Source organism: Theropithecus gelada, chromosome X (assembly GCF_003255815.1).
Source record: "Theropithecus gelada isolate Dixy chromosome X, Tgel_1.0, whole genome shotgun sequence".
Classification (NCBI taxonomy): domain Eukaryota; kingdom Metazoa; phylum Chordata; class Mammalia; order Primates; family Cercopithecidae; genus Theropithecus; species Theropithecus gelada.
Genome location: NC_037689.1, coordinates 115,996,391 through 116,010,422, shown reverse-complemented (window position 1 = coordinate 116,010,422; position 14,032 = coordinate 115,996,391). Strand labels below are relative to the sequence as shown.

General features: G+C 40.7%; 1 protein-coding gene across 2 annotated transcripts in view; it reads right to left on the bottom strand.

Annotated features, from left to right (window-relative positions):
* Positions 1-14,032, bottom strand: part of DOCK11 (dedicator of cytokinesis 11) — a 188,719-nt gene that overhangs the window by 133,652 nt on the left and 41,035 nt on the right. For both annotated transcript variants that reach the window (XM_025373267.1, XM_025373266.1), the window contains exons 2-6: positions 8,751-8,867; positions 8,577-8,666; positions 7,999-8,081; positions 5,872-5,941; positions 5,158-5,253 (exon numbers count right to left, since the gene is read on the bottom strand). In XM_025373267.1, coding sequence (XP_025229052.1) covers positions 5,158-5,253; positions 5,872-5,941; positions 7,999-8,081; positions 8,577-8,666; positions 8,751-8,867 — 456 coding nt within the window. The remainder of the gene's footprint in view (positions 1-5,157; positions 5,254-5,871; positions 5,942-7,998; positions 8,082-8,576; positions 8,667-8,750; positions 8,868-14,032) is intronic.

Here is a 14,032-nt window from a genome sequence, read left to right as displayed (position 1 = left end):
TGTGCAGAGGCTATCAAAGCTTGGATTTTCCAAAAAGAAAAGATTCTTTTCTCTCAACTCTGCAAGCTCTGGCCCTGAGGTGCTAGTTGCTAAATCTACCAATGCTTCTTACCAGTGTGGGCTGGAGTTCCTAGCGGGCAGGGAACTCCAGATGCTCTAAGTATAAACCTGCCTCCAGGATTGGGGAAATGACTCAGATAATAGCACACCTGAGTCATCTTCCCATTTGCTTATGAGCTTCATTAGTATTCTTCACTTCAAACATTACCATAGTAGAAAAAAATACATAGAAACTTTCCTTTCAGAGTGTCTCAAACTCTGTCAACCCTTTGTCTCAGTTCTTCTGCCTCCGCCTTTTCCAATTATCCAAGAGCTGGGTCAGCTGCTCACCCCATCTTTAGCTTTAGCCTCCTATGCCTGAAACAATCCAGACTTGACGCAGGAAAAACGTATACGATCCCCCACCCTGTAACAGAGCACTGAAAGGTACAAACCAGACTCTCCCAGTGTGCCTTGTTTCATAGGCCTGGACTTGTGCTTTGGCCCTCACTTCAAGTTCTAGCCTGGAAACTATATAACTGCTCCCCCTTTTCAATCCTCTGCCCTGTACACTCACATGCCCTGTATTGATACAGAAAGAGAACATGAAAAAATGATGTGTCAACACTGCAGTTCCAATTAATTTCAATAACGTTGAACTAAATAACAGTTAAAACATGTTTTTGGTTTTTTTTTGTTTTTTTGAGGTAAGGTGTCACTCTGTCACCCAGGCTGGAGTGCAGTGGTGCAATCTTGCTCACTACAGCCTCGACCTCCCAGGCTGAAGTGATCCTCCCTCCCACTTCAATGTCCCAAGTACCTGGGACTACAGGGGAGCACCACTTCACATGGCTAATTTTGTTTGTTTTTGTAGAGACAGGGTCTCGCTATGTTGCCTAGGCTGGTCTTAAACTCCTGGGTTCAAGTGATCCTCCCGCATTGGCCTCCCAAAGTGCTGGGATTACAGGCATGAGCCACTACGCCTGGCCCAAAATACAATTATTATAGGAAAAAGTAATATTGGCAAAACGCCTCAGAAGGTTGTAGCTGAACCTTCCTCTGATTCCCATTCTAGCTGTGACAAATTCTGAAATACAACACTACTGCTATGGCTCAGGAGATGAAATCAGAAGAGTAAAGGATATATATTTAGCTCCCAGAAATCCAAAATGGAGATTCATAATCTATAATGGAAAAGAGTGGGGATAAATGAAACTCATAACCAGAAACAGTTCCCAAACCTCAATATGGCCTTTGCATTTCAAAGTATTTCCTATTAATTTTTTTTAAGCTGTGCAGTAGCCAGGCATGGTGGCTGATGCCTGTAATCCCAGAATTTTGGGAGGACAAGGTGGGAGGATCACTTGAGTCCAAGAGTTTGAGACCAGCCTGCACAACATAGGGAGACCCCATCTCTACCAAAAACAAACAAACAAAAAAACAAACAAAATTAGCTGGGCATGGTGCTATGTGCCTGTGGTCCCAGCTACTTGGGAGGCTGAAGTGGGAGGACTTGAGCCTGGGAGTTTGAGACCGCAGTGAGCCGTGATCACGCCACTGCACTCCAGCCTGGGCGACACAGTGAGACTCTGTCTCAAAACCAAATAAATAAATGATAAAAATAAAGACAAAAGTTGTATAGCTTCCTATAATCAATTAACTTGGTTTATTCCTCTTTCCCTTCCTTTGCCTACTGTTTGGTAGAGGTTTTAAAAAGAAAGAAATAGGCCAAGCACAGTGGCTCACACCTGTAATCCCAGCACTTTGGGAGGCCGAGGTGGATGGATCACTTGAGATCAGGAGTTCGAGACGAGCCTGGCCAACATGGTGAGACCCCGTCTCTAATAAAAATACAAAAATTAGCCAGGCATGGTGGCGTGCGCCTGTAATCCCAGCTACACAGGAGGCTGAGGCAGGAGAGTGGCTTAAACCCGGGAGGTGGAGGTTGCAGTGAGCTGAGATTGCACCTCTGCACTCCATCCTGGTGCAACAGAGCCAGGAGACATCTCAAAAATAATAATAATAATAATAATAATAAATGTTTTTATATGTTAATGATCTCTCTCACACACACACACACACACACACACACACACACACAGCCAGAATATGAGCAGCTGAGGATAAAAAGAGGCAAAGCAAAGAGTCTAGCTCAGCTACAGCAAAACAACAATTAGCTGGAGACAAGTGGCAGCTGTCCCCTTCAGCTGTGGGCTATGTGGTCACCAGGTTGCCTTGGACTCACCACACTCTCTATGAATGTATGGCTCCTGCCTGGCCACTGTTAGTGCTAGAGTTCCCAAGCTCAGGGAGATGAAACCCACAAGCTGAACAATCAACCTTTGCCTAGTTTGTGTTAGTTTCCTATTGCTGTTGTAATAAATTACCACAAATTTGATGGCTTAAAATAGCATAAATTTATTATCTTATAGTTTCGCAGGTTAGAAGTCTGACATGGGTCTCACGGGGCTAAAATCAAGGTGTCAGCGGGGCTATGTTCCTTTCTGGATGCATGCATCCATTTTCTTGCCTTTTCCGGCTTCTAGAAGCTGCCTGCATTTCTCGGCCTGTGACTTCTTTCTGTATCCTCAAAGCCAGCAACGCAGCATCTCTCTCTGGCCCTCCTTCTGTTCTCACATCTCTTTCCCTGACTGTCCTTTTCTGCCTCCCTCTTCCACTTACGGGGTTCTTGAAATTGCACTGGGCCCACCCACATAATTGAGGATACCCTCCCTCCTGTCGATTAGTGATTTTAATTCCTCTTTGCCATGTAGGGGACCACTGACTGTTCCAAGGATGAAGACATGGACATCTTTGAGAGGCCATCAATTCCTCCTATCACATCAATCAATCAATGTGTATTTCACAAATTATGAGAGAAAATGTAAAGCATGTGCTTTTTGCCTTATATGGACTCCTATAAAATTAGAAGTTATTTGTAAGGCAAATTAAAGTTGAAAGGTATTAAACGAAAGGAATCTCTGGCGAACTATTCTGTAAAGATATTAATTTCCTAACATCTTATCTTATGAATCCAGATTTTCACACATTTACTTAATGTGCGGCTAAGGCTTAAATGTGGGTAAAACCATTCATTCCTTCATGCATTTATTTATTTAATTTAGAGACAGTATCTTATTCTGTTGCCCAGGCTGGAGTGCAGTGGCGCGATCATAGCTCACTGCAGCCTCGAATTCCTGGGCTCCAGTGATCCTCCTGCCTTGGCCTCTCAAAGTGCTGGGATTACAGCTGTGAGCCCCCTGCCCGGCCCTATTTGAATATTTTGAGAATGTTTGGGAAGGGGAATGCAGTCAAAAACTATACAACCATTTTCTGATAATCCACACAGAAATGTAACCTTCACACGTACATTTCTGAACCTGATAACTCTGGTAGGAAATACATTGTAATAAAGCCTTGAGTCTCATTCAGCTGGTGAGCACTGACAGTATACTGGTTAAGAGCATAGGCTCTGACTACAGCCTACCTAGGTCCAAATCCTACCTCTGAAAACTTGGAGCTGTGTGACCTTTGGTTAATTATTGAATTTCTCTGAGCTTCACTTTCCAAATCTATAAACTAAGAATAGTCAGCAGTACGTATTGCATAGGGCAGCCATGAGAATTAAACAAGATACAGAATATAAAACACCCCGTATGGTGCCTAGTACATATTAAGTCCTCAATAAATGGGTTCTCTTATTATCACCACTTGCTGAGGCCCATGCTTAGGTGCAAGCGATATACAGGAAGCATCCTACAACTTGGATTCATTATTTTCAGGGCTTGAAAATGAAAGTGAGAACAGGACATGATCACCGAAGGGAAGGCAGCAGGCAAAATATTAAATTAAGATAAAATTTGAGTCTTCCCTTGGTAGGTACCCATGGTTTCTACTTGCAGCCTGTGTGAAAGATAGAATGACCTTCAATACTTAATGCAAGTGTGAATCATCCTCAGAAAACCACATGATTTTATATTGAATATCTGAAAGAACAGTTATATTTGGTATCAGAGCATAATTTGTTTTTCTGCTCAGAATCCTCATGTAACTTGTTTTCTTTTTGGATTTTAACGGCTCTTTACAGCCTCCCAAATAAGTGAACCTCATGTCCAAGGCGTTCAAGGCTCTGCACAATTTTTCCTTTTTAGTAAAAAAAAAAAAAAGTATCTATTTATCTTTGAGATACACTCTCTATCTGCTGCCAGGCTGGAGTGCAGTGGTGCCATCTCGGCTCACCGCAACCTCCGTCTCCCAGGCTCAAGGGATTCTCCCACCTCAGTCTCCTGAGTAGCGGGGACTACAGGTGTGTGCTATCACGCCAGGCTAATTTTTGTATCTTTTGTAGAGACGGGGTTTCATCATGTTGCACAGGCTGGTCTCGAACTCCTGACCTCAAGCAATCCACCCACCTTGGCCTCCCAAAGGAGGAGGGACTACAGGTGTGAGCTACTGCACCCAGCCCAATGTTACTCTTTTCAACGTTTCAACTTTTATCTCACATAAACCCCTTATGCAAACTCACTATCCTGCCAAATTACAAAACTGTCTAGTTAGGCTGTTCTGACTGCACTAAAGGACTGCTTTGTATACTAGTTAAAATAGTATATTTCTTGTCTAGTCCGGAGGCTGAGACCAGGGACCCCATCTTAGATATCTACATATTTCCCCACAGTGACTAATATGTAATAAGCACCTAATTAATGTTTGCTAAAGAAATGGATTACTTGTCCTTCCACTCATTAAGGTCATTTCTACATATGAAACTTTGATGCCCATTTTTCAAAGCTATTTTCCTCCTTCAACTGACAGCCTCCTTTTTAAACATCCTGATTCACCAGATAATCATTACATTATATGTCTTTAAAAAAGTTACACTTCTAAATTTATCCTGATGTTTTAGATTTTTTAAATTCCATACGTCTGTGAGAATCCTCTCCTTTTTTTTTTTTTTTTTTTTTTTTTTTTTTTGGGGTTTTTTTTAAAAAAATTTTTTTTTTTTTTTTTTTTTTTTTTTTTTTTTGCTAGGGCTCTTTGTAAAATAAATATTGTTTCCAGATAGGCTACTTAATGCCAATATCGTTAAAATGATGGAATAATATAATAACTACTTCCTACCTTCATGGTTACTGTGATGGTGCTATTTACATTTGCTTTATGCAACCAGCCTTGTTTTATCACACCACCCTTCTGAGAACATAAAGAAGATGAGTCCTGAAATAGAACAAAAATAATCAGTAAAACAACAGCCAGCCTGCCATCTAATTAGCCAAACATTTAGGGGCACAGAATGAGGCCCTGCCCGTTTCCTAATTAAAACTTAAAGTCCCCTCTTCCCCACGAGGATTTAAAATAGTTGACAGTAGAATGAAAGGCTCTGTGCTATGCACACAGTAGGCACTCAGTATTTACTGAATGGTATGGGCTCTCTTCTGGGAACTCTTCTGCATTATGTAAACAGTCAAACTGCACCTCGAAATGTCACAGACATCCGGGCCATCTGTCCCAAGAGGAATCTATCAGGCAGGAGAGTCCAGATGAATCACCACACCACATGCCCAACTCGAGAAAAGCAACTCCACAAGCATGTCCCACAGGTGGGGGAACATGTTTATGTACAAATCACAGCCCCTCTCACTTGATTTTTTTCCTACTTGCAAATACAGTAATTAAAAAAAAATTGAAAAGCACCCAGTTTGAAAGCTGGCCACAGATCATTCCAAAACAATTCTTTCCTTCATATTTTCTCAAGAAATTCCCTTTGAAATCTTTTTCAGCAAACTGACCGTGAGAAAACTAGCACAGTTACCTCACTGTTGCCCCCATTCTTACCTCATCTTTCTCACAGTCTTCATCTATCTCAAATACATGATTAGGAATCTTTTCTGGTCTCAAAGATTTACTGCAAATATAAGAGAACTGTCTTAGAAACTAAACAGAACAGACCAAAAACAACAACAACAACAAAAACACAACAATAATGACAACAACAGTTAAAGCAAGATGAGCAGATTTCTTTCTTTCACAAACAAGAAAATGCCAAGACATCCTATTCTCCTTTCCAAATTCAGATTCTCCCCTTTGAGTAAACTTACTGCAAGTTTTTGTTTCTGTAAGGACTTTCACATATGTGGCCAGCAGGGAAGACATAACTAAGCCCAGAAACTTAGGGAGGGCAGAAGTTGCTAAGGATCTTGTGCCAGAGCTGTTAGTGATGGCAGAACTTCTCCTTCCCCGGGTCAAAAAGCAACACAGGCCGGGTGTGGTGGCTCATGCCTGTAATTCCAACACTTTGGGAGGCTGAGGTGGGTGGATCACCTGAGGTCAGGAGTTCAAGACCAGCCTGGCCAACATGGTGAAACCCCATCTCTACCAAAAATAATTTAAAAACCAATTAGCTGGGTGTGGTGGTGGGTGCCTGTAAGCCCAGCTACTCGGGAGGCTGAGGCAGGAAAATCGCTTGAACCCAGGAGGCGGAGGTTGCAGTGAGTGGAGTGGTCACACCACTGCACTGCAGCCTGGGCAACAAGAGCGAAACTCCATCTCAAAAAAAAAAAAAAAGGCAACAGTGTAATTCTGGCTCTTGCATTTGTTTGTGGTATGACCTTGGACGGGTCATTTTAGGACTCTGTTTTCTTTTTCTTTTTCTTTTTCCCCAAGGACCAGGCTGTCCATATAGGACTCAGTTTTCTCCTCTTTTGGAAAGTGCTCTGAAAACTACAAAAAGCTAAACAATGTCTTATTCCTCTGCTATTTGTTCCAAAAACATTTCCCATATGACATCCTGTGAGGAATCAGTACTAGAGATGAGAAAATGGAGAGCTCAAACAGGTTAAGTGACTGAGTCATGGTCATCCAGCTAGTAAGTGGTAGAAATAAGATTTGAGCCCTAACAGTCTGGCTCCTGGGCCAGTGTGCTCATGCCATTCCTTCAATTCAATTGAAAGAGATGTACTTTTTCCAAGGGATGGCTAGGTTCACCAAACTGAAGTAATTATCATCAAGCTTTTTCACTGACACTACTAGAAAATGCTCACTACATTATCCACCATCAGCTAAATTTTAGTTTATGATCAATACAGGTTCACTAAAGCCAAAAAGTGAGCTCTCGTACATTTTGGAAAGAATTTCAAAGATGAAAGTTAAAACCTATTCAATTAACCAAAACACTGCATTTAACCAAACATGTAGGTTATTTGAATACTTGCTTTATTACAAATTATAATTGAAAGGTTTCACAAGTGATTTTTGTTTGTTTGTTTGTTTGTTTTGAGATGGAGTCTCACTCTGTTGTCCAGGCTGGAGTGCAGTGGCACGATCTCCGCTCACTGCAACCTCTGCCTCCCGGGTTCATACCATTCTCCTGCCTCACCCTCCCAAGTAGCTGAAACTACAGGTGCCCGCCACCATGCCCAGCTAATTTTCTGTATTTTTAGTAGAGACAGGGTTTCACCATGTTAGCCAGGATGGTTTTGATCTCCTGACCTCGTGATTCACCCGCCTCGCCCTCCCAAAGTGCTGGGATTACAGGCATGAGCCACCGCGCCCGGCCTCACAAGTGGTTTTTTGTTTTGTTTTGTTTTGTTTCTTTTTTTTTTTTTTGAGACGGGGTCTTGCTCTGTCGCCCAGGCTGGAGTGCAGTGGCTGGATCTCAGCTCACTGCAAGCTCCGCCTCCCGGGTTCACGCCATTCTCCTGCTTCAGCCTCCCGAGTAGCTGGGACTACAGGCGCCCGCCACTGCGCCTGGCTAGTTTTTTGTATTTTTTAGTAGAGACGGGGTTTCACCGTGTTAACCAGGATGGTCTCGAATCTCCTGACCTCGTGATCCGCCCGTCTCGGCCTCCCAAAGTGCTGGGATTACAGGCTTGAGCCACCGCGCCCAGCCGACAAGTGGTTTTAACAAGGTAAAAAAGCTTAATAATTCTCCTGTTGCATGTTTACCTGGAATGCTAAACTTACCATGGCAACATTCGAAAGTCCCCAGAGAAGTCCTCATACTTGTAGTTTACCACGTGCCAATCTGTGCTATAGGTTTTAATACACTGAAAGAAAATAGGAATCTTGAATTTGAAATATAGGAAAAGTAAATATATGTCCACCTTTTAAAAGTCTGGTACTATGTCGACAGGCTTTTTAAAACCATTTGGCAATTACTGGTACTGGGATCTTCCTTTATGGATTAACTGTGCCTCTCTTACCCAGTTGCTGGCAATAAATCCCAATTCATATGCCCTTCGAATACTCTGACTCCCAGTGCAAAGAGTATACAAATCCAAAAGGAAAACACTAAGGTCATATGCACCTTGTGGAAATGTTTAAGCTTTATCATCATATAGACTTGTTAACATCATATAGACTTGTTATTTAGGCCAGTTAATGTTAATAATTTTATTTTATCTTTACATTAAAGGAAGATTACTTTAAATATTTTACATTTATTTATTTATAAACAGGTTACAAATATATAAAGACATATAAATATTGTATATATTTTAAATATATGAAGAATATTCTTCTGTGGCCTTTGAGCCTCTTACCTCTTTGACAAATAAACTCTGGGCCCTCTTTTCAGCATCTTCTGGTACAGTAGACTGCACCGTTCTGCGCTGACGACCTATTACCGAGATCTAGAACATAAAGAACATTCTTGCTGTAAGAACTGGCTTGAAAAATAGGGGCTTTTTTCTTTAAAGAAGTGCTTGTGAACTCACAGATATATCTTCCATTGGAAACATAAGCAGATCTCGGAGGGGGTCGCTGTAAATCTGGGTTTTTCTTTGGGCAATAACATTCTCATAGTCCAGGGGCTCAACAACTTTGGCCTTTTCCTTTATAAGAGACAAAAATAAAGTTATTATGATCAAACCCACAAGAGTTAAATTCTTTTCTGTGTACTAAAGATACATTACTTCTCAAAAGAAGGGATTACTGATACTTTTAAGTACTTAATGGAGATAATTTCACAAGAGAAATATTCTTCATAGCTAGACACACACCCCAAACACATACACACACACATACAGATATTCTCTTGCTAAAGATAAAGAGTTCTGGCTGGGCATGGTGGCTCATGCCTGTAATCCCGGTACTTTGGGAGGCTGAGGAAGGTGGATGACTTGAGCCCAGGAATTAGAGATCAGCCTGGGCAATATGGGAAAACCCCATCTCAACAAAAAGTAGAAAAATTAGCTGGGTGTGATAGCTCGTGCCTATAGTCCCAGCCACTCAGGAGGCTGAGGCAGGAGGATCACTTGAGCCTGGGAGGTTGAGGTTGCAGTGATCTTTGATTGTGCCACTTATACCTGGGCGACAGAGCAAGATCCTGTCTCTCAAAAAAAAAAAAAAAAAAAAAAGAACTGTGTTATTCTACTTAATTTGTGTGCCTTCTAAAAATTACTGAATTTTAAGTAAAACAAAAAGTGGCATACTTGGAAGTCTGCCTGTTGGTATTTACTGCATCTGCACTACTCTCTGGGCAACGCTGGGGGAGAAAGTATCAACATTCATATTCCTACTCTGTACCAGGGACACTGTCCCATGGGCGTACTAAGTTCCAGCATAGCTGGGGCAGGCATAGGTACTAGAGATGCTTGATCCTGTGGGCAGGTTACGAAAGGGTGAGGTTCAAGGTGACAAAGTCAGTGGATCCCTGCTGGACTTCTAGGTGAGCTGGCCATTGACAGTAGGGCCCAGCCTGAAGCTAAAGTAACAAGAAGCAGGGTCAGTGATGCTAAGAAAGCCAGGATGTAACATAATAAGAGTAATGGTAACAGTTCACATTTACTGAGTCCTTTCTATATGCCAGGCACTGTGCTAAGTGCTTTCTGTACATTTTTTCATGTAACACTCATAGCAATATGAAACAGATTGAATCATTATCCCCATTCTACAGATGCAAAGACTCTGGACCTAACTGAGGTTAAGTAACTTGCCTGCCTTCAGAACTGGAATTCAAACCCAGGTCTGTGACTGCAAAGGCTCTGCTTTTGTTTTTCTCCTCAGAAATACACAAAGACGGCTCCCACTTCTGCACACCCATGGCTGACCCTGCAGCTGTGTGTACACGTGCAACTGACTTCAATGTCTATCATCACTAATTTTCACTGTCACAGGTGTGCATGCCATAAGCCCCAACCCCCACAGCCATATGAGGTGATCCTGACTTCCACCACTGGCCATCACTACTTACATGCACCCACAGCTGTCATGCATGCATACCACCAGCCCTGACCCCTGCAACTGCGGGGGGGCTAGGGGGCGGATAGAAGAAAGAAATATACCAAGATTCTCATGTGCATGGTACTGAACTGGGAATGGGATCCCACTATTTACCTTCCTATCATTTTTTTCCTTCATTGAACTTACCACAATCTGATATACCATCTATTTCACCTCTCTATTTGAGAGCAGGGATTTTCTTTTATTTGTTTACTTCTTTAATCCCAGCACTTAGAATACCTGGCACATGATAGGCATCCAGTCATTGATTGCTGATGAACTTTAAGATACTTAGATTCAACCAGAGCCATGTCTCACATGTCTCACATTCTAAACCAAGCTGGGCAGACAGTAGTAATTTTTAATGATGATGTTTCATATGAAATTATTTCCTTAAAATTTTATAATAAAAACTGTATAAAAACTCCAAATATCATTTATATTAAGACTTAATATTATAATAGCATCGGGATTATACTTGTATTCGTGTACATAGTATTTGAGGTAGTCTCTAGTATCACTATATCCATAGAAAAGTTGAGAATAGTTTTTATACATGGTTCACAACAGGTCACAGCTATACCCAATTTCCATATCTGAAGGGCATCTCAGAGTTTCCTGTAGAAGATTATTTAGAAAGATTAAAGTAAACTACTCTGACCAATGAGCTCAGTGTTCAACAAGTCTAAAAGATCCTAATCTTTATGCTTTATTTCAAGTCTTAAATTTGGATTTGTAGACCCATGTCTACAAAGGTCAAAGCAAGTTGATCATCCCTCTCACGTCTGCAAATACTGCTGCAAAATGAGTTGAAATAAAAGGAAAAAATCCTATTTGAGGAATTCAGATTTTCTGACAGGAAAATCTGACCCCTTTCAGCCATACCTACCGTGTTTCCATGGACTCAAACAAAAGGAAACTGACTGTATCTTCCAGTTCTAATGCTCCCGGTCTGAGATCAATTTCTCAGAGAAGTTGAATGTATAAGCCCTATCTAAGAAAGCAAGCTTGAGGCACTAAAAATAATCTAAGTCTTGCTTTTGGTGCCAACTATTTTCCTAGTACAGATTGCAAAAACAGTCCTCAAATTTCAGTGTTTTAACCTGCTGAATCTGTCAACTTCTCTGTACAATAATTTCACAAGTACCTACTTCAGGTATATTTGAAAAAGAAAAAAAAAAAAGAAAATCTTCCTTCAGCTTTGCTTTTGCTTTTCTTTCTTTCTTTTTGCTTTTATTTTATTTTATTTTATTTTATTTTGAGATGGAATGTTGCTCTTATTGCCCAGGCTGGAGTGCAATGGCGTGATCTCGGCTCACTGCAACCTCCACCTCCTGCCTCAAGCCTCCCGAGTAGGTGGGATTACAGGCGCCCGCCACCACACCCAGCTAATCTTCGTATTTTTAGTAAAGACAAAGTTTCACCATGTTGGCCAAGCTGGTCTTGAACTCCTGACCTCAGGTGATCCACCCGCCTTGACCTCCCAAAGTGTTGGGATTACAGGCGTGGTGGCTCACGCCTGATTTTTAATACAATATAGAATGATGAAATTAAGCTAGTTATATCTATCACCTCAAGTATTTAACATTTCTTGTGATGAAAACATAAGAAATTTATTCTTAGTGATAAGATGTACAGTACTCAATTATTAGGCATATTCAGCATGCTATATACTGTTGATCTCAAAAAAAAAACCAAACTTATTCTTCCTGTTTAACTGAGACTTTGTATCCCGCCATTGACTACCATCTCCCCTTTGCCCCCAGCCTCCGGTAACCACCATTCTACTCTCTGCTTGTATGAATTTGATTGTTTTAGATTTCATATATAAATGAGATCATGTAGTATTTGTCTTTCTTTGCGTGACTATGTCACTCAGGGTAATGTTCTCCACTTCCTGAATTACTCATTTATTTAAATGTATAGTATATACCTTCTAAAAATGAAACAGCTTACCACATGTTTTGAAGGTCATATATTTATGTTATAGAAAACAAAGTTTCACTTTTCATTTAAAACTGATTAAACTAAGCATTCTGGGTCTTCACGCCTACTTCCTTTGTCATTCTATTACTAGACTTATACATAAAAGCTTCTACTACACTCAAAGAGGGTCTTTCTTTCAGGTTTGTAATTTATCCTTTCTGCCAGTGTGCACACTGATTGGCCCGCAAAGGTGCTTTTTCATAACTCCAAAAACCCGTTACAATAAATGGTACTTCATAAACATTCAAATAATAGCAACTTCCATACAGTTCCAGAGCAGTGCTAAGTATAAGGCGAAGGCATTTATGCAATCTGGAAAGAAGTGAGCATATGTTTCAGTCTTCTTCCCGTAAGTAGTGACAGGAAAACCGTCAACCTAAATTTGGAACCAGCTCAGTTTTCACCATGGGGAAAACAAAACAAAACAAAACGATTTGTTCTTGAAAGTTTTCATTCACTGACTCCTAAGCTTTCTTGAATAACTTGCGAGTAATATTAGTATTTTTTGCTAATTCATTTCAATGTCACTTTGCAGTCTTAAGAAAACACTTTCATATGCATTCTGTTTGTTACCAAACGCTTGTCAAGTAGACAAGGAAAATACCATCATTTCAGCTTTATACATCAAGAAACTGGCTCGGACGTCTAAGTTCATCTGTCTACATTAGGAGCTGAACCAGGATTCAAACCCAGGTCTCCCAACTCCTGATCCTTGTTTTTATTAGTTTCCTGAACTTATTCACATGTAATCCTCATATTTGCCATACCATGTATTATCATTTACTTCATATTTTTCTTCAAATCAAGTATTTTCTTAATTGAAAACGTTTATTGAAAAAGAAAGCTTCATGTCAACCCATAAAGGAGAATAAATTGCATTTTTCTATCTCTAGTAAAATAAAAATGCCAATTTTGGTACCATGGCGTGGGATACAGTACACTTTTCCATTGCTTATTCAGGCCACTAAGGACCAAATCTCAATGAGCTTTCTATGTGCAAACTCTACAAATGGGAAGAAATGCACAGCTCCATAAATTGAGATAACTTTATTTCTAATATAGGTGGAAAGGACAGATAGCAAAAAAGGAAACTCGTCAGAATAGATTCAGTTGCAGTCCACTTCCTGGTCCAAAGAGAGGAAACAATGGATCCTCACTGAGGGTCACTGATAGCATCACCACTTAGGCTTTATAATTTTGTGGTGGTTCCTGTACATTCACAGTACAGGATGACTGATCTTTCATCATCATAACTGTATGTGTGTAAATATAAAACCAGGCTTGTAATACTAAAATAAATACATAAAAAGGTACGTGAATGTATATATTCAACCATCCAACCACTCATGTATCCAAAAGCGTATTTGACTAGCAAGCATATTTATGTTATAATTAGAAATGTGTAAGACACAAGAATAATCACACAATATTTCTCTGTAAGCAATGCAAAATGAGCCTGGGTTACTTCTGCTTAAATATCATACCAAAGGTCATTAGTTTACCGGTAAATCTTTTACTTTAGAAACTAGTTCTCCTTAAGAATTCTAAGAATGTCTCTTCTGCAAGTCTGAAGTGAACACTGGCTTCGTAGAATCGCTCCTTTATCACACTGGGAGGGATACCAGAAAGCAGGCAGAAAGCTTAGCAGTATGGCACAGGGCCAATTCAAAAACATCCCCGCGCCACCACGCCACCACTACCACCACCCCATCCTCCAAACTGAGTTTCAGCACAAGGAGGAACATGGCAACTACTGGTTTCAGAAAGAGCATGATTAGCCCAAAAGTTC